The sequence below is a fragment of the Gallinula chloropus genome (assembly GCF_964237585.1).
Source record: "Gallinula chloropus genome assembly, chromosome: 8".
Lineage (NCBI taxonomy): Eukaryota > Metazoa > Chordata > Aves > Gruiformes > Rallidae > Gallinula > Gallinula chloropus.
The window spans coordinates 5,337,434-5,358,485 of record NC_140093.1 but is presented as its reverse complement, the minus strand read 5'-3'; the positions used below and the strand labels follow the sequence as shown (position 1 = coordinate 5,358,485).

The window sequence follows — 21,052 nt, the reverse complement described above, 5'->3', positions numbered from 1 at the left end:
GGGGGGGTCTGGCCTTTCCCTTTATCATCCATATTCCACCTGTAGGCCCGTGTCTTATGCTGCCCACGTCTCTTGCCCCCAGCCCACCAAGCCAAAGCAAGCCCCTTCTAAAGAGCAGCTGGGAATGAGCTGCTGCCACTGGAACAACTCAGACAGATGGACACGAGCTGCTCTTCTTCCCACGGGCTCCTCAGGCTGGGACTTAGGTTGTTCTTGTGGCACCAGCCTGCTCCCCGCTGGAGGGTCTGTGCCTGTCCTGGGGTGAGAGATGGGATGGAGTGGGCTACCTGGAGCCCATGCTCAATTGTGGAACACTGCCAGCAGGCAGAAGTTACCTGCAGTCTCTTTCCTAAAGAAACATAGCCCCACTGTCTTCACCAAGATTTTGGATTGACATTAAGGTGGCACCTCAATACTTGGAGAAGTATGTGGCTCATCTGGATTCCCTAGATTAGGGAAATCAATGTCTCTTATGACAGAAAGCAAAGTCTCAAAACTGCTTCCCCTCCCATCCACCATAAAGTGATATTTTTGTTACTGTCCTTAAAACTGGAGATCCTACATCTGCCTTTTGTATCTACTTGCTACATTCTTTACCTTTCTGTGGAGTAATTTGAAAGGGAGACAGTAACAGGCGGTGAACTGATGGGCCCTTCAATTCTTTATATATGCAAATAGGGAGAAAATTTCACATTGTTTTTAGGCAGCTGCGTGTGGGATTTGGTTTTTAGCTGAATTGCAAATTGGCTTTGGTAACTCATTTGCATTAAAATTTTAACTGTGCATTAAACAAATTACAACACGATATGATTTAATATTCATGTGCATTTGATTAGGCTATTCTATCAGCTAATCTTATTGTGTTTTATTTAGCAAGGTGAAGTGAGGTTGAAGTGTTTGAAAGCTCTTCAGAGTCTGTACACCAACAGAGAGCTGTTTCCAAAACTGGAGCTGTTCACTAATAGATTCAAGGTAAGAGGAAATACACTTTTTGGAAGGAATACAGAAAATAAAAGTCTCTCCTGTCTTGTCCTGTTGCAGCCTTTAAGTCATGTATATTAAATGCAAAACTAAACTCATTTCTTTGTGACAAGGCTTGTAACCACAGTGGTAAAACTGTATTGGTGAGTGCTGAGATTCAGCCAAACTCATTTTAGAGTGTTTTCTCCTCTAAGATTTGTTAGGCTTGGCCAGGATGATTATTTCTTTGTTTTATTGATAGTTTATATATGTATAGTCGTTATCTGATCTGCTTGTACTTGTTCAGTTGTAGATTTACTGAATTGATTTATTGAAGGCTGTGTACTGGGTGTTTCACACAATCTAAAATGCATCTGACAGTAAGAGCTGGTACCACAAGATTGTTTGTAAAACAGCTTTTTACCTGAACATGTACTTGTGTTTGGAGGAGGAGACACTTTGATCTACACCACAGTATTCTTCCCAGTGAAAGACCTTGCTGCTGAACCCTCTGCTTTTAGATAAACCCCTGAGCATGATTGTCCTGTTCAGAAGACAAGGATTTCATGGGTGTTTTACTAGTGCAGACACGCTCACGCTGACTTTTTGCTTAATGTCATGATGAGAACGTGGCTGTTGATTTGCTTTCTGGTGTGGCTGCTTTATTTCACACATGAAGTACCTGAGAGGTGAGTGTAGGAGCTGTCCTTGCTCCTGTTTGGATGCTCTAGGAAGAAAGCTTTCAGCCACTGTCACTGGCACCTTTTACCAATGCTTTTGTGCTCTGGAGAACACAGAACTGTGGTAAAGGCTTCCTCCCAAGGGAAGGCTATTTTAATTTATTTCAATTTAAATTGTGTTTATAATGCTGACAGCAAATTCTGTTTAAAAAAGCAGTGGGGATTTAAACATAAATAACTACTGTGTATGAGACTTAAGAACTTCTCACTGTAGATTAACTCCTTCAGTCTGATCTGGGAAAGCACGAAATAGGGAAAACTTGTCCCATCTTCCCTGTACATAAACAATTCAGTAACTCAGCCTTTCACAGCATTCATATGAGGTGGGGGGAAGAAAAAAAAAGCTTAAGCTGCAGTAAAGCCTGGATATTAAGGAATGCTTTTTGTCCAAAATGATGTAATCAAACAGACTCTATTAATGATCTCCTTCATTTGAGATTTTCAAGGGCAGGTGAAATAAATATCTGTCAGGAATGAACTAGGTATGAGTTGACTTCAAAGTAGGAGATGAAACCTCATAATTTTCTGAGATCACCTCAGCCTATATTCTTCTCAGACAAACTTACCTCTCATCGAAGAGTACCTGTCAAACAGGGTCAGGCCTCAGACTGCTTCTGTAAGGTGTCCCTAAGTCTGGTTTGCTTTATCTCAGTACAATCAGAAACACTAGGTAACTCTCCAGAAAAATGAACACTCCAACTCTGCTCCTTTCCTTCCTCCCTGTGTGTGGACTCAAGAGTGTATGTGTGGACTTCCTCCTGTAATTGGCTTTATTTTTGAAATAGGCCACTGAGACTCTCATGGTATCTGTATCTGCTTCTCTTCACTAGAAAATGTACTGGATGCTTCTCCCATAGCTGCCTGTAGATTGTAAGACAAAATGCTGCTTTGAGGCTGAAACTGTCCCATCCACCAGCAAAACTTCTCAAGACAGTTGGAAGCACTCTGAGAAACAGTTGCTCAGTAATGTACTTCAAAAAAGCTGCGGGGACACGGGATCTCCACACCCCGTCCCAGCTCCTTCCCCAGCGCAGGCGATTTTCTCTGTTAGGAAAGGCACAGGGAGCATTTTCATTTCCATCAAAAAGATTCGGTGGGCAGGGGACCCTGTTAGGAATCCTCCTCTGCCTTCTGTCCCATCAAAGCTGCCTTTACTACAAAACCTGTATCATTATGAAATCAATTAGAGAAGAGGTGAACTCAGAGTCTCCATGAGCCTGGAGAACAGGTTCCTTCAACGTGATGATTTATCGGTTTCATTTCCAGCCACATTAAGAGAACAAAAACCTGGCGTTGCCCAGATGCCTGCTCTGGGATTTACAGCTCTGCTGACAGGGATGTGGCCTTTGGCTCCAGGAATGAGCAAAGTTTCAAATTAATGCCTTTTGAATGTGGGATACATTACTTCAGTGTCTTGCCACCACAAACTCTACCACCACCCCCTGCAAAATAACTGACCTCGATGCCGTTCTCAGTGCCCTGGCCACTTATTTATATTTCCTCAGCAGACTTTAATCGACTTGCACAGTTCAGCTGGTATCCAGCTCAATCTATTCAAACTGTCAAGAGAAATCTCTCTAGAGATCTTCTAGCTGTTTAAAGTATAAATTAATTTATTCCAGAATGACTTGTGCTGCGTTGTTAATATCTCACCACCTTCTGGATAGCTGTGACAAGGAGCTGATAATGTCACTTCTCCAAAGAAAAGCTATGGGTTCTTTCCAGCATGTGGTTGTGTTTCTAGGAGTTGATACACTAGAAAATAAGCCTTGACCATCAAAAAAAAAAAGGTTATCCATTGAAGAGCAGCCTTTTGTTTTCCATCAAGAAGTCCTGTCTGATCCTAACATTAACTGAAGCCATATGGAGAAGATGTGAATTAGCTCTTTTGCCAGTGTTGCCAGAGTCAGGGTATCACAGATTTAGATGCATATGTTTAATTCCTGACCCTTTGCAGGAGAGTGCTGCTTCTCCACAGCCCAAGAAGCAAAAAGAGGTTTGCTCTTCAGCCAGCTGTGCTCATGGCCTAACACATAAGTGCAACCTCATCTTCATAGTCAATGAAAACTAATATTTCAAGTTACAATTACAGTCACGTGTCCTATTCCACTGTGGTACAGCGCTGCAGGAAACTTCTGTCAAAGGAGACTGAGAAGCTGGGGTTTGTATCCTACCAAACCACAGAAGATACATGGTCCAGAGGTATTAGGTGTTGAGGTCTCATTTTCAAGGGTCTTGATGCCTGGCTGGCAGGTGCCATCACACAGAGGTGCTGGCATCAAGGCAGAAGATAAAAAATGAGTACCTACATTCTTTAAGCCTGGTCTTTCTGGGAGAAATTGAAAGGAGAAAACAGTCCTTCAGTATAAGAAATTACTGTCACCACAATCAGCTTCAGAGTCCAAATTCAGAGGGTACCTCTTGCTCTGAGAAGATCCATTCCCTTCTGGGCTCTTTCCAGAGATATAAACAGGGTTTGTACTTGGGTGCTTACCCTGTCCTGTGCAGTTAGTTCCCACCCTGTGGTACCCTGGAGTCTCTTCCTGGGATTCTCACAGCCTCTAAAAACTGTCTGGATGTAAGAGTTAAATGCACCCAGTGGTGCCTGGCAGAGGTGACACAGAGTGTCTCTACAGGCCTGGCTTTGTAGAGAGGGAACTCCCGGGACAGCCGCAACGCATTCTTGACATACTATTCCTCAGTGTCAGCAGTGACATAAGCATCAGTTGCTTTATAGTCACCTTCAGGCTTTAAATGCCTGGAATAGTGGAAAAAAGAGATGATAAATACCTTTATTTTGTCCTTACTTCTTGTAGGTGACTCTCTTGGTTGTTTCCCAATACTTCCTTTTGTTTCTTTTCCAGTCCCTCACTTCTATTTGGTCACATCCCAAAATGTTACATAGTACTCCATCCTTCCTAAAGCAGGTCAAGCCACAGAAATCACGTTTTATTTTCACGTGGCCCAATTTCTTTTCATTAACTTGATCAGTCAAGCAAAGAACATCAGGACATATTGCATTTTTATGGATGGATAGAAATTCTCCCCAGATAGGGAGGACAACATACAGTAATCACATGTATTTTTGGTTGCCAGTAAGCAAACTGAAACTAAGGAGAGAGGAACCATCAAGAGATTTCTTGACTACAGGGTCCTTAGAAGTTAGGAAATCATTGCAGTAGGTTGGAAAGCGGTGTTCTTATAGCTGCTAGAAAGGGTATAGGAGAATACAAAGCCAGATCATGGAATTTCCCACTTCACCATGGAAGATCTGTAGTGTATCCTTGACATCAGCTTCAACCTTGCAACGTAGCCAGGTCGAGAGGCCACAGCTTCATAGTCAATCTGCAGATGCACAGGTTCAGGATTTTCTTCCCAGTATTTCCAAATACACATATATGCAGCACTGGTTACTCTAAAAGGACGTGTTTTAAGGGGGGTGAAGCCAGCCAGTGTTTCTGCTGTCATGTAACCTCAGTACATTCTCTTCCAGGAAAGAACTGTTCAGTAAGACAGTGTAGAGGAATACTTTGGCTCCAGAGTTGGCCTGCTCCTTTCCTGGAAAACACACAAGGATAAAGACTGTGGTCAGCTTGTTCTCATCCCTGTGTACTTGCCTGTACTCCCGTTGTGCATACAGTGTGCAGCCTCCCAGGCTGTACGTGAAATGGCTGTGTAACATTCAAGGGCTTTCACGTGCCTTGTTGAAAGATCTTTCTGCCCAAGAGTATTTATTCTGTAGCAGGCAGAACTGTCCATCTGATATCTGTTGGTGTGGTGCTGTTTTGTCACTGTAGTAATGTTCCTTTTCAGGATCGCATTGTATCAATGACACTTGATAAGGAATATGATGTCGCCGTGGAAGCCATTCGATTAGTCACGCTAATACTTCAGTGAGTATTTTTCAAACCCAGTACATTCCCTTGGAGAGTTACCCAAGCCAGTAATAACTCACTGATTTGATGTCTTTGCTTGTGTAATGAAGCGAATCTGTTGCTTTACACTTAATATGAAATTGTATTGAATACATAATGCTGTGGTCATGAAGCTAACCTAGGTTATTCTATCCAGCAGAGATACAGTAGGCCAAGTATAAAAATGTGTCCATAGATTGAGACAATTAGTGCATCCATTGTCATGGAAGAATGCCAAAGGGCATTCACACCTTTTGCCAAGGGCAAAATGATCATCCTCCCCTAAAGAAGTGCCCTTCGGTTGCGTTTGCTATAAATAACCCCAGCAGTAACTAAGCAGGGAGCCAGTGTTAGGAGATTGTGTTGCCTGGCACAGCTGAAAAGAGTCATCAGGTCAACCAGGTGACAGGGAAGAGATGCTAGCTTCCAGTCCCACAGTGCTTTCTTACAGAGGTGCAGGGGCTTCCCCAGTGCCAAGATCCAGTCCAGAGGTCCCCCCATGGCCTGGGTGCTTGAGCCAACCTGTCCACAGCAGCCTCAGGGGTGTGCTGCTGGAGAAGCACTGCTAAGCTGTTATTAGAGATTCATTCACACCTATGCTAAAGAAAGCCTGTTTTACAGACTTGGCGTGTAGAATTAACATGTCGTACTTTATACCCAGTGGCTCCACTTTGAAGAACGTTTTTGGATGTGCAGAATTTGGATGCAGGATTAGACTAGCTTTTCCTCTTAGTAAAGATGTCTGGACTACTTTTTTTCTATTTAGGGTTTTCTCTGCTTTACAGATAGTAGACCTGGAATATCAGGAAGAAAGGAAATATTCTTTCTACTGTTAGACATTTAAAGCAAATACAACAACTGTGATCACAGATGAGAAGTAGACCACATTGATTCTCTACATTAATAGCAACATATTTTAGGTCACAAATTATACAGTCTACCTTTTTTTTTTCCAGTCCTGTTTTCTTTTTGGTCGCATGATGGAAGTATAGCTAAGTGTGTTTAACACCAGAAGCCTTTGGGTCACATCGAACAGCACAGGGCAATGTTCTGCCATGTGGGAACTCCAAAGAGGTGAACAGTCATGGTGGGGAATGGCCAATTAAAAATTTCTTGTAATATGAAGCTCAGTGACGTAGGGAGTCGTGATAGATAAATGTTGAGGATGAATGCTGACTGAACAAGGCAGGAAGTGATATTCCTGTATGCAACAGCAGCTGCTTTGCTATCACAGCTGGAACAGAACTGCTCCGAGCTTTCCAGCAGTGTTCAAGATTACTGTGAAAAATGGACATTTTTCTCAGGATTTTCTCTACCTTGAGCTCCAAAACAGCAGAACCCCATCGGTGTCATTTGCCCAAGAGAGGAGTAAAAGGCAGCATGTTCTTGTCAATAAGTAATTACAGCAAATAAACTTTCCGTCAGCTTTCACCCAATGCAGCAGGACACGGTCACATTCAGCTCCTTGCTGCTCAGAGTGAAGGCTGTACCCAGTCAGTGCAAGAACTGCTCTGAGAGGCGTGGGCAGGTTCTTGCTCCAGCATCACTGTAACTCTGAATGCACGCTGTGATTCCATCCAGAAGGGATGCTCTGTTCATTTGGTGGGTGCACAGCGCTAGTTCTGTGTCCAGCTTTGCGGCACAGTCTGGTTTGGTTTCCTGCTGCCCATCCCCAGAGCACTCCTGTGCCTTCTCCCTTTGCTGAGGTGCTTTCATCCACCTTGCCTAGCCCTTGCAGAGGCTGGAGTTGGGAACACTCCTGGCAGAGAGGCAGGCACTGCCCTGCAGCGCACAGGGGTTCCTGGACCATCGGTGAAAAGGCTGAAATTCTGCAAATGGACTGGGCCAGGAGCCTGAAGCAAGTTTTCCCAGCCCCAGATTACTGTAAAAATTAAAAGCTTTGAAGGCAAACAGATGTTGCTAGAGAAGTAAATAAGTTTAAGAAAGCAATTACTGTTTCTTCATGTAATATTCTAGTGCTTTAATTTAATAGTGTTTGATAATGAGTGTTTGGCATCTTGTAACTGTAGTTAGTGTGAGGGTCTAGATAATGAAGCAGGGCAAGATTTGAAAGCCACGATGAAACTGTATCCATAGTAGTATTTTATATACCTATATTGGCTTAGCTGGGAGAAGGGAATTGGACCAACTTACAGTCTTACAGGCCCTTTCCACATCTCTGTGTTTGGGAACCGAACTGGAGACCCTTCAAGTCAGTGTTCAGCCACTTAGGGTTTGGTGTGGCAGGAGTCGGTCTGGTGGCCCTCAAAAGTGATGCTGGGAGGTGTGGGGGGGGATTGAAGTGAAACCTCTGGGTTTGTTCAGGTGTTACTTTCTGGCTGTTTCAGTGGAAGTGAAGAAGCTCTGTCGAACGAAGACTGTGAGAATGTCTATCACTTGGTGTACTCAGCGCACCGGCCTGTCGCGGTGGCGGCTGGAGAATTCCTGCACAAAAAGTAAGTTACCGGTTGCCCCGGAGTGAGACCAGATTTGTGAATGTTTATAGTAGAGGGAAGATCAAAAGGTAAAGGTAAACTCTCACTATGCTTATGAACAAGTTACCAAGTATGAATGCTCATCATGTTATTGCAGAAATGAGGTTTGTTTTGGTAAACGTCATAGCTCCTTTTGCTTATTTTTAGACTGTTCAGCAGACATGATCCCCAAGCTGAAGAGGCTCTAGCAAAGAGGAGGGGGCGAAATAGTCCAAATGGAAACCTTATTAGAATGTTGGTTCTTTTCTTTCTTGAAAGCGAGGTAAAAAATTAATTTTTAACCTTTATATGTTTAATAAAACCTGGAACTTAAGCAGTGATTTATCAACTTGCAGTAACAAGTTACCTTTTTCTTTCCTTCATAATTTCAGAAATACTCTATGCCCTTTACCCTGCCTCCCTTTTCCTTGTCCATCAAGAAAATTCAACTCAAATTCTTTTCATGGTTTATTTTCCTCTTGCATGTCCCCACTGTACTCAGTACTGCGTTGCTGGTAGTATGGTGGCTACCAGGATTCATCACTACATAGAAATAGAATGGTTCCTCTCTTAAGATAATCGTGCAAGGAGTTCCTCTTAGTGGGGTACAAATCATTTGAACCAGAAAGGAATCAAAATTGCATAGTACCTCAAATTTGGAGTTGAATCATAGAATAATTCTGAGTGGAAAGGACCTGAGGGCCATTAGCTCAGTGCTGCGGTAGCTGTGAGCTTAGCAGAGGTTTCGGGACCATATGTGGTTGCGTCTTGAAAACGTCAGAGGATGGAGACTCAAGCAAACATATGCTGGTGTGAAGCATTCGAGCACATCCAGGAGGGGATTGTGCTCGTGGTTATGTCTACAGAGCCAGCTCATACGGGAAATTTTATGGTACACATACTAATTGCCACTTAGTTGGGGAATGGGAGTGGAGGAAAGCTTGAGGAGATAATCTTATCAGGTACAGGGTGCTCTGAAGATAGAGGGGGGAAAGGCTTAGAAATTATACCCTTGGTTTGGTAATGAATAGGTGGCAGAGGAAGACTAAAGGAAAGAAAGGACAGAAATGCGACTCTGCAGAAGGGAGGAACATGTATTTTGCACAGAAAGCAAAAGGAAAGGTTTTGTATTTGGGTATTTTAATTATTACAAAGCCTTGACCAAGAGACTTGGCTGTGAGGGTGGAAAGAAACACAGAGTTGCTGAGAAGGAAGGGTAGCATTGAGGTACAGTGTTAACTTTGACATTATTTTAGAAACACCTTCTAAGGCTACAAGGTAGCCTGGATGAAATGTCACTGTCACCTGGTTGACCTCTCAACCAAATGCGTTTCAGTTCAAGCTCCTTCCAAACTTAGCTTATACTAGACCATTGTATTTTCTGGCAACAGTATCTTACATCTGGGTGTATGTGACTGGGAGTTACCTCACATTAAAATGGCCTTCTGAGGAGAAGAGAAACTCAGCTCTGCTCCAAACCACCATCAGCAGGGTGCTTTCCCATGCAAGCCCTGTGCTGCTTCCGAGATCGCTTCTCTCCCAGGGCCAAGTTTCGGAGAGGGTTGATAGAAACAAGGGTTGCCATTGCTGTTTCAGAGAGGGTTGATAGAAACAATCAAGCAGAATATTATTACTCCAGTTTTTATAATTAGACAATTGGGTTTTCCATCTGTGGAGGACTGGAAGCTGCAAGCACTGCAGTCTGAGCGGGTGAGTTCAGAAGAGGAGCTAGGTAAACTCATGCTGAGCATCGGTAAGCTCTGTGACGCTTTGCCTAAAGCTCTCAGAAGTGGAAGAGTAGGTAAACATCCTGACACCACCTTCCCAAGGCTCTGAGGTGTTTTCCACCTAACAAGCAAATCAGCTCAGCATTTTTGGCTTGTTACTCTTTGATAATGCTTACGGATTATTTTTCTCACTTTACAGCAGTTCTGTTCATTCACATTAAAACATTTTCTGGAGTTGCAGTTACTGTTAATTCCAAACCTCTGGAAATCTGTAGGATTTCTACTGTTTCCTGAGCATGTAGCAGCGTGTATGAAAAATAAATGTCTGCTCAAAATGAATATCTAACAACCCATTCCTCCTCTCCCATCTCCCATCTCTCCCCATTCCAACACAGTAAGGAAGTGAGGAAAGGTAAGTGTACAGCTGCTAGGTCAAAACTCTGAGAAAAGATGTTTCACAAGCAAGCTGCTTTATGGAAAAGAAGCTCAATTTGGTTTGATTCTGTCTGCATTAAAACACGGAACTGATGGTTGCTTTGGATTTTCTAGTTGCATGAACATGCAGCCTACTTGGTGGACAGTTTGTGGGAGAGCTCGCAAGAACTGTTGAAAGACTGGGAATGTATGACAGAACTGCTCTTGGAGGAACCAGTCCAAGGAGAAGAAGGTATTTGTTTAACCTCTGCACTTCATTGGTCACTTTCTGTCTTCCACAACACTTTATTTTGTAGATCTGTGTTACGTTCCCCTTCATTCATCCTTTTTCCAGACTACATTTCTCTGGGCTTCTTTCTGTTCTGCCATACCCATTTTGAGATGATGTGAGTGGTAATTCAGAGAGCAAGCAAGAAAGCCTTGGCTTTATGAATGGGACAAAATGACAGCAACAAATGTTGTTCTCTATGCTGCAGCAGCAGTCGCAGCTTTGTCTTCTTTAAGATGTCTTGCACACATGTCAGAAGTGATGTTCTTTGTTCTCTTCCCTCCATAGCAATGTCTGACCGGCAGGAGAGTGCTCTTATCGAGCTGATGGTGTGCACAATCCGACAAGCTGCCGAAGCGCATCCTCCGGTGGGCAGAGGCACTGGCAAGAGGGTAAGTGCTGCAGTAGGCAGCTCAGACCTGTGTGTGTTACTGTAGTAACAAAGTATTTGTCTAGAATGCCACATTTTAATGCTTTTTAATTTTCTATAATTTGTGTTTCCTGTTTCACATTAACATCTTTGAAGACAAATAGAAGAAATGAGATTTCTGGGTGTTTTGGGGTTCTGTTTGTTTCATTTTGGGTCTTGTATTACTTAACATGACAATGCAAATTTACAGCATGAAATTTTTTGTGGGTGTGTGATTTTTCTGGATGCTCTTTTTATCACACCCCTGGCTTGTGCTTATAATGTGCCCACATCTACAGCCCTTAATATTATGGACAGATTGGAATTGAAAGTATAGGGTTTAGGAGCAGAACAAGATTTTACCTCTGACCATCTTCCATAAAAAGGATTATGCTGCTAATATAGACATAAAATTTATAGAAGCTGAGAGTTTGTGCAGCTTCCATCCTTGGTGGGTCCTAAGACCTGACTGGACAAAGCCCTGAGCACCCTGGTTGGAACCCTGAGCTGGCTCAGCTCTGAGCAGGAGGGGTGGCACTGGGACCAACTTGAAGGCATCTGTGGTTTTATGTATCTGACCTCTTCCACTGAGGGCCCTAAAACCAAAAATTTGACATTGTGGCCGTATTGCAATGAGGTGCCTCTGCAGTTATTTCACAATGACTGTTTGGTGAGCAGTGGAAATCCATTCCTGAGGTGGGAACACATGTAAGCATTACAGTGAAAGTCATGAGGTCAGGGTGGTAACGAGCCCCATCAGTACAGCACCTGCTTTACCCAGCATATCTTCCTCATTTTTGGTAGTACCTCTCTTCTTTAGGTTAGAGTGAAACAAAATAAACCCACATGAACATTTGATACTTCTGTTAGGTTCTGTTCTGAATAATCAAAACTTGTTTATTAATAATCCACAGGCTTAATGAAGATGAACTCCAGGGAGAGACGTTGCATTCTGTGTTGCTAAACTAAACACAGTTACTTTGCTGTGTCGCTTTTATGTGCCAAAAGCAGATTTGTCTCATGTCCAGAAACAGCATCCCAGGAAAAGGTCCAAGAACCTATCAGTTTAAACATGCTTTATGTACCTTAATTTCTAACATGCTTTATGTACCATAAATTCTAAGAAATTCCTAATTTATTAAAACATTTGGGGGCGAACTGGGAATCTGTGGAAGCACTTACTCAGGTTCACACAAACATGTATCATCCTGTGTTACCAAAACTGTATCATAAGCACAACTTAACCATGTTGTTTCTGGCTGTAAAGAGTTCTAGCAGACTTCAAATTTAACAAAAAATTCATGTTTGGAGCACCAATAATGTCACTATTGGCTTTCTGAGTATTTTTTCTATCTGAGATCTACGGGTCAGTTCCCTTAAGTTCAGCAGATTGCTTAGCCTTAGGTTTTCAAGGTCTGTATTTCTTCAGAGCTAATGAAGATGCTTCAGAAAAATAAGTCACACCTTGTGAAGGATCATCGAAAGAGCCTCAAGATCATCCCAGGGACCCAAATTAATTAGTAGCACCCCTGAATTCGCAGTATTTGGTCACCAGAATGTGACTGGCTTGTTAGGGGTTGGGAATCTGACTCTCTGGCTGTGTTTGTTTCACCTTCTGATGTGCCAGTGGCTTTTGGTGGCTCAGGAGTTGGTACGGGGATTGCAGTGGCTGCTGTGTGTCTCCAGCTGTCTGCTGTGTGCTCTGGGTGGGGTTTCTTACCCTGGTTACAGATCTGTTCCTCTTCACTTACATGGTTGTTTTGGATGCCTGCTGACACAGGGGGCTGCCTGTCATCCAAGCACAGTTTGTTTCCAGCTGTTCCTCCTCACTTAGGGAGATGGTGTGACATTTAGCTTGTGCTTCTTTTCAGTTAGATCATGAGATGGTAGCTGCAGGGATCTCTGACTTGTCAGTAGAGATTTGTAATGTTCTCATGTTCTCACCAGCATATTCCCTGAGCTGAAATGGGAGCAGACTTCTAATTACACACTCACCTTCTTGTGAAGTAGTTTCTTCTCTGACTTGACCTTGTAACCCTTATCGTTGGGCTGGCAGCTCTGCTGTACCTAAATCAGTAGCTGACTGGCATATTGTATTATGGTGGTTTGCTGTCAGAAGGGTTCTCCCCCTTGCTGAGGAGCCAGATCAAAGCTTTCCTGAAGCATGCTGCTTCGAATATTGCCTCTGTATTCCCGGTCACAAGGTGCTTTTGCTGTGGCAGCGGTAGAAGCATCAGCGTATCTATCACTGAAATCTGTAACTGAGTTCCCTGAGCTTGCAGTTGTGTTCTCACTGAGAACTGCATTCCAGTTCAGAGCCGAGGCCATGAATTCCATAATGAAAATCACTTACAGTGTGATTGGATTTTGGTTTTCTTAATTATACTTCAGTTTGCCCTGAGGTCTCATGTTAACACCTTGTTTAATGTGTGAGAGGCAGAGCTCTGTTTGCCTGGAAGCGATAGCAAAGCTTCCTCTAACTTGGGCTATATTTGAATGTCAGTCCTAAAAAATTGTTGATGTGTTCAGACACTATCATGCTGGGTGATGTGAGTGATATCTTCCATTTCAATCAGGGCTTCTTAGGACACATGGGCCTCCCATTTAATCTCTCTTCAGTTCAAATGTGTTTGAGGGTTTGGTTTTTTTTATTCTCTCCTCTTTCGACTTATTAAAAATAAACTTCCCTGGAGTTTTGTTTGCAATACACATTTTAGGACAAAGTAAGGAATGAAGAAGTTGTATTTCCTTGAGTTCCTTTGGATCTCTTGCAGGTCTTGACAGCGAAAGAAAGAAAAACACAGATAGATGACAGGAACAAGCTGACGGAGCATTTCATCATTGCACTTCCTATGTTGCTATCCAAGGTATGTGTTTCAGCAGCCCAGATTCCTCACTGGTATTTAATACTGCCTTTAAACCTTTTCACCCTGTGGTTTAGGGGATTATTTTTACTTCACTGCTTCTCTGTTTTGTTTCAATTATGTTCTAGTATTCTGCTGATGCTGAGAAGGTTGCGAATCTCCTGCAAATCCCTCAGTATTTTGACCTGGAAATCTACAGCACGGGCAGAATGGAAAAGGTACCGTACACTGGGCAAGAAGTCTGGTTGCTTTCAAGTGTCTGATTACTATTCTAGCCACGCAGTACCATGCCTTTCCTTCAGCATATGAGTAACCTGACCTTAATTTGGTGCATTCTTGGGATGAATTTTGAGTTTTATTGTTCAGGTAAAGTGAAACCTGAACTTCTTTTCTGCTCCACAGCATCTGGATGCCTTACTGAAACAGATTAAATTTGTTGTGGAAAAGCACGTGGAATCGGATGTTCTCGAAGCCTGCAGCAAAACCTACAGCATCCTCTGTAGTGAAGAATATACAATCCAGAACAGAGTTGACATAGCCCACAGCCAACTTATTGATGAATTTGTGGATCGATTCAACCATTCTGTAGAGGATCTGCTGCAGGAGGTTTGTTTTCTTAAAATGATTTATAGTTATATTTAAACTACAGAAAAACATTCTTCCCAAGTCAGAAACTTGCCCATCTGAAGTCACAGTGCGGCTGTTTCATAATTATCTGGGGCTATGTCTTCATGTACAAGATCCTCAGAACTTGCCATTAAGCCTTGGTGCAAAGCATTGGTGCCATAAAACAAAGATCACGGGACAGTGCTGGACCTGAAAATTTCACCCAGCATTTAAACATTCTGCATAAGAAATTAGGTGGATGACTGGGTGAAAGCAGATGAAAAACACGGAGAAAGGTGTATTGACATGAAAGGTTGTGGTGATTCCAATAGTCCCAGATGGACACAGAGGCAGCAGAGTCAGGATTGGATTGTGTCTTGAATGGAGGAGAGGAGTTAGTAAGATATTTATAATGGCACGCTGCAAGGGCTCTCAAAGAGTGAAATAATGAAAGAGGTGAAATAATGACCTGGAGGTACCTGGGGTTTACTTATAGCCTCCAAAATGCCTCGGACAGAATGCATTCAGTAAGAACAGAAACCTCCTCAGTTTTCTTTACTTTACAACAATTCCACCTTCCAACACCATGCAGTGATGTACTGGGCTGGATTGCTGGCCTCTCTTAATGGATGTCCTTTCATTTTCAGGGAGAAGAAGCTGATGATGATGACATATACAACGTGCTTTCCACGTTAAAGAGGTTAACCTCTTTTCACAAGTAGGTGATTTAGATTTTTTTTTTCCCCCCTAAAAATCTGTTGCTACTTTTCCCATTTCGGCAAGTGTGGGTTGATGCCTGGTGTTGGGAAATGGGAAAATAAATGGCCTGGAATATGAAATAGAAATTGATGAATAATTACTGGGATTTGCCAGTAGAACTGTTTGGACTAACTAGACCTTGTGTAGTTAACACCATTACTTTGACAGATTTGATTTGCAAGGGACATCCACCCCTTGCACCGAATGCTTTCACACCTGTGAGCATCTCACTGAAAGCTGTAGTCCCCTGCATGACATGATGGCCAGTCGGTGCTTGTGGGACGCTGATTACATCTGACACCAGTGGATGCAGGCTGAATCTGTGCTTTGACCTCACCTTAGGAAAGCCCTCTCAGTTTCTCAATGCCTTTGAGGTGTTCTCCTCAAAATTATAGAAGTAAGTAGTAATAACAACAGTAACAGTTTATGAGAGAGTCTAGAAGATGCGTTCTCTTCCTGCAGAAATGGCAGGAATAGTTTCTAATCAAATCGGTGGCAAAGCCTAACCATGTGGATTGCACGGAGCATGATCCAGCTCAGTGGAGCCATGCAGCAGCTTTTCAGGATCCTGCTGTTCTCTCAGTTAGCCCTACAGGCACCCTCACAGTTTGTAGAGCAACCCGGAAAACTTCCTGTGTACATTGGAGCGCAGCACAAAGAACTCATCTTCCCCTCTTATCAGCTGCGCAGAGGAATTGCTCCTGGACAGTGTATGAGAAAGCTTCATATGTGGATGACTGAAAGCCACAAATCCCTTCTTACTTATCACAAGATGTAAGAGCACCTTGATTCTGCCACCTCTTTCATACAAACTGCTTTTAGTGATTTCATTTATCTTTTCTTTCTGTGCCTAGTCTTCACTTCTCCCGACTGGATCATTGTATGAGAAGGTTCTGCAATATCTACTCTTTGTTTCCATTCAACAAGAGTCCCACAGAGCTCATTAAATCGTTACTAATTTCCGTAGTGCAGCAGGCTGACACGTGTGCAAATTAGGTTTTCAGTCTCCCTGGTAACACTCTGGAGCCACTTCTGCCTTTCCTGAGAGGACTGGTGAAAACTACAGTTCAGATCCAAGAAAGAAGAACAATTCTTAAGGCCTTTGCTGAGAGTCTCCCATGTGTATTTTTCCCTTGAGGGTTTATTTCAGCTGTAAAGAAAGCTTTGTGGAATAACACACAGACTGGGGTTGGGGATGTCTTCCTGCACCTTCAAAAAATAGGAAAGAGAAAAGTATCAGAGCTCGAGAGCTGAAGAGCAGCTGTGCATCATTTCCCAGCTGATTCATTATTTACGATTCTAATTCAATGGGAATTTCTAATTAATATCCTCTGCATATACAGAAGTAATGAAATCTTTTCATTACCTTACTGACTGTTCTGTCTGGTGTGATTTTGCTGTGAAACAGTCGTGCTATCCAAGGCAGAGTTTCTGCCAAACCCTTAGCTCTGAGATTAAGGTCTTCAGTTCCAAACTCACTGTGACCACTCCCATCTCAGAGAACTTCTTGTCTGACACTGTGATGGTCTGTCATCAGCTGAGGACCAAAAGAAATTAAATCAGTGGAAGAAGTTGACATTTCAAGCAACCAACTGATACCTCATGGATCTTCTAAAAGTGCACTGATAAAGTAGGTGCTGAGGCTTCAAAAGGAAACAAGTCCCTGTTGTCTTCCAATGAGAGAAGCTCCACCTTACCTTACCTGCTTCCTTGATAGTTGCTGCTTCTTTGTACTTTAGGAAAAAGAAGCCCAGCAAGGTGAAAAAGAGCATGGTAGGGGATTATCAGAGAAGCCTTCCAGACCAAAAAGCCTCTGTACTGAGATCTCCCAAGCTCCTTGAGGTAATCCTCTTTCTGAGGGCCATGGCAAGAAAGGGCTTTTTAATTCACCTTGTTTTGTAAGACGAGGGGATCGATATTCCAGTACAAACGACATTCATCATGACAATATTTCCTTCCATGTTTTCATAAAAGAAATTTTCTCACAGTCTTCCAAAGAGAACACCTGGAATATATGCTTGAGCATCTCTTTTGAATTATTTGGTTAGTTAATGATTATTTGTAGCCCTTTTTTCTGTCCTTATGTACATGGAGACAATTCTTCTATACTGACTCCAGCCCAATTCAACTGAGCTTTCACACATCACTCATCAGTGCAGTAGCAGTTCGTATGCTGCAAAACATCAGCGTTTCTTATTTAATTACTTGATTTAATTGAGTGCAAGACACATGAATCTCCAACATCATCTCCATTACTCTGGATGTGCCCTTTTGATGCTCTTGTATATAGATTCATCCTTCAGACTGAGTTACTCGGAAGTTTGCTCTCTCCAGAAGAAGTAGAAACGACAAGAAGTGAAACCCCAGTAGAGAAATTAGACTGTTCAGAGCCCAGTGTGCAGCTCCTCTCACTTTGTATTGCTTGCCAAAGAGGAGCAGTTTTGGGGCTGGAGAGATGGCTGCTTCTAACAGGCAGTTTTCTAAGCTGCTGCTTTCCACACTTGGAGAAACGCAGTGGAACCGGTACCTGTACTTCACCTGTCTACCTCCTGGCAGAAAGGTGCCCCAGCAGACAGTGCTGGCTTTAGGGATGGAAAGAAACCTTTGATGAATTGCTTGGCTTTGTTTTCCATAATCCATGAACTCTGACATGTGAGGATGAAGGTACTGTGTCCAAGGTCCTGTTGTAACCACCGTTTCAATTGCCAGGTTGGTCAGAAGAGACAAGGGCGTATCAGATATGCCTAAATTTAGCATGGAACCTCTTCTTTAGGGACCTTTATATTGAAAAGCCCCATGCAGCTTGTATATGGTTAGAAGGTTTCTGCTTGGGAAGCAGAAGAGCTCTTCCTGAGGTGGGCTGCCAGGCTTGGAGCACAGTGGATGGTGCCACCAGGGAGCGGGGCATGCCCCCCTGCCTGAGGGGGAGGCTTCTAAGCAGGCAGGACAGAAACCACACAGGTTGGCCTATCCTAGTCTCTGTGGGATGATCTATGCTGATACCTGCCTCTGCACACTGAGGTGGTTTGACTGCTTTAATTACAGCTCTGTAATTAAGGAGGCACAACTCTGCCTCACTAGCAACTCAGTGATTCGCTGAAGCAGCATCTGTCTGCTCACTATCAGTAGTCACAGGCGGTTCTCTGGCAGCCGGTAATTTATAAGTGAAACGTTTTATTTCCACACTGCAGAGACCATCCAGGATCTGAGGGGAGGCAGGGGGAAGGTTTTTTGCAGTGCTCTTTTGTTTGTTTAAGTTTTCCTATTGTTCTGTTCAAGGCTTTGAATCAGAGGTTAAGCTGCACCTTGGCTTAGCAACACAAGCCCAGAGTATTTCACTTGCTCTCGGCACATGGGTGTTAGTTGTCATGTTCTCTGTGAAACTTTTAGCAGTGAAGTTTTCCAGGGCTCACAAGCTCCAGACCGGAAAGTGCTTTATACCAGGGATTTCAAGAAGATCTAGGCATTCCCAGTCTTGAGTTCAACCTCTCTCCATTTTGGAACCACAGAATGATTCTTCCTAGCTGAGCGGAGTAGTTAATTATTCAAAGCAATCCAGACAGCTCCAAAGCAGGGCAGAGCAAAGGGGTGGGAAAAGAGAGCGTGTCTTGGTGATGGGGTGAGGGATGAGAGGGAGCCAGATAGAAGCTGGATGCTTTATCTCATTTAGACTCACTGATTCAGTCCAAGTACCCCTTCTTCCAGGTCAGGGTTTTAATCACCACGTTTCTGATTACACTGAGATGGCTTGCTCTTCTATAAACATACTATACATTGTTTCAGCTTATCTCACTTTAATTCCACTGCAGAAAAATGTGTTAAACCCAGTTGTCTGGTGTGTGTGAGAGAATTTTTGGACTTTCAGGCAACCTGATGTTTTGTAACATCATCTGTATTTCTTGGTTGGGTCTTAAAAAGAAAAGCTCTCATCATGAGCTCCTGGGATGTGTAGGGCTGTAGAATATATGTCACTAATCTCATTTGAATTCCTCTCCCTGGCAAATCAGGTTGGTGCAACTGAGATGTGAGACAATGAATGAGGGGTAGTAGCCACTATCTGTGTGGTATATACACATAGATCATGCTGTCTTACTTTGGCTATTTCTGGATATTGAATATCTAGTAGTGATTATACTGTTTTTCTTCAAAGGATGCTGCAGAAAAGTACCTTTATTTTGCTTAAAGCCATTTTTCATTGCTGGAGTCTGGCCACAGATTCTGCTGAAATGCCAGAGAAGTGACTTTCTGGAATTCTGTCAATGGTTAGAACCAAAGAGGAAAGATGGTTGAGAGGCAACACTGAGAAGGAGCTTGTAGCTACCCTTAAGCCACCTTTAAAGATGTGTGGTATGCAGAGAGTTTCTCTCCTCCCTGCAAAAATCCCACTTAGTCAAACATTTGTCCTCAACTGTTAGAAAACTTGGGTTCTGAGTGGGGTGTGAATAGTTGTGTGGCTGCTGTGTCAGCGGGGCTGCACTAGCTCCGCTCTGCAACACCACCATGCTGCTGGGGCAGACTGGAGACTCTCTGGGGTGAGGAGTTCTGGGGAGCACAACTAACCTCTCTCTGTTTCCTCTCCTTCCAGTGCTCACGATCTCACGAAATGGGATCTGTTCAGTAACTGCTACAGATTACTACGAACTGGAATTGAACACGGAGCCATGCCGGAACAGGTACGGTTGGTGAGACCTGCACTGCATCGTTTGGGGAGTCAGAGTTTTAAAGAGAAATTCAAAAGATGAATGCACCAGAGTTCGGTTATTTGGGAAGAACATGGAGGCTTGAATGAAATTCATATTGCAGTAAGGCGCCATTCAGGGGGTGAAAAATCTTGGATTCAGTGATTTTTGAGCTACTTGTCTGACCTTTCTCATCTGTAAAGGAGTAACTGCTGTTCCCAACTCAGAAAAGCAGTCCTAAGTCAGGAGGTTCACACAGAAACCCAACGTTTGTAAACCTTGGCAGCAATTCGAATTACCGGAAATTATTGTTCTGTGTTGAAGGTGAAGTGGAAGCTTAGGAAAACCAGGAAACATAAAGGGTTACTGGCCAGCCTTTCCAGTGGAGTTCTTGTAGTGGATGCATCTTGGACTCAGTTTCCTCCTGGTTTGGTTTTAGTCTTCTCAGGGATGAGCACAGGGACCATTTCAGATTCTCCCAGGATTCCAGTTTAACCTGCAGACTCCCTACTCCAGTCTTTTAGCATGTTTTAAGTTGTAATTTGATTTCAGTGATGAGCCAGTTGTTAGTTCTCCCCTACTTCATTTGGGGGGGAAATAAAATCTCCTTAAATTTTGTGAAAGTATTTTCTAAAAATGACCGTATGGAGGATGTGTTGCCCCACACCATGCAGAAGGCATGGCTTTAAGCTGTGGCACCTTCTCTCTCTACTGTTTCTACTTAATTCTGACCTGGAGGGACAGGGCCAGCAGATAAAAACTGTCCAAGCAGCTAGCAGCCATCTTCACTTTCTGGGTTTGACAGTGATACAGCTGCCCAGATATCCTCAGGAGTAAGATCTTAGGAAAACAGCTCTGAAATCTGAACTCTCTGCAGTATTTCTTCTCCCAGTCCACTAGAAGGAGTTTGCTTTTCAGGAACAGCTTGGTCTTTATCAGTATCTTTCCAAATTGTGTGAAGGGATTAGAGCTGTTACAAGTCTGGTTTATTTTGTGCAGAACCACAAACCTTTGGAAGCATCTTCAAGCCAAAAAGATTTTCAATTTCTTTAGCACCTAATGTAGATGTGAAATTTTAATAGGACACCATGGGTGCTTTTTTCATGGGCACCACAAACATGAGCCTGGTCTTCTCCATGGGAAAATTTGTCTCTTCTCCCTTTTTTTTACAACTTGGGCTACAGGTTGGTTTGACAACGGAACAAATTTCCAGACTG

General features: G+C 43.1%; 1 protein-coding gene across 1 annotated transcript in view; it reads left to right on the top strand.

Moving 5' to 3' along the window:
* STAG1 (STAG1 cohesin complex component) overlaps nt 1–21,052 on the top strand; it is a 119,299-nt gene that overhangs the window by 75,143 nt on the left and 23,104 nt on the right. Inside the window, exons 10-20 of the mRNA XM_084267464.1 lie at nt 874–972; nt 5,514–5,593; nt 7,963–8,070; nt 8,257–8,371; nt 10,365–10,482; nt 10,807–10,910; nt 13,702–13,794; nt 13,920–14,009; nt 14,194–14,397; nt 15,045–15,115; nt 19,742–19,829. Coding sequence (XP_084123590.1) covers nt 874–972; nt 5,514–5,593; nt 7,963–8,070; nt 8,257–8,371; nt 10,365–10,482; nt 10,807–10,910; nt 13,702–13,794; nt 13,920–14,009; nt 14,194–14,397; nt 15,045–15,115; nt 19,742–19,829 — 1,170 coding nt within the window. The remainder of the gene's footprint in view (nt 1–873; nt 973–5,513; nt 5,594–7,962; nt 8,071–8,256; nt 8,372–10,364; nt 10,483–10,806; nt 10,911–13,701; nt 13,795–13,919; nt 14,010–14,193; nt 14,398–15,044; nt 15,116–19,741; nt 19,830–21,052) is intronic.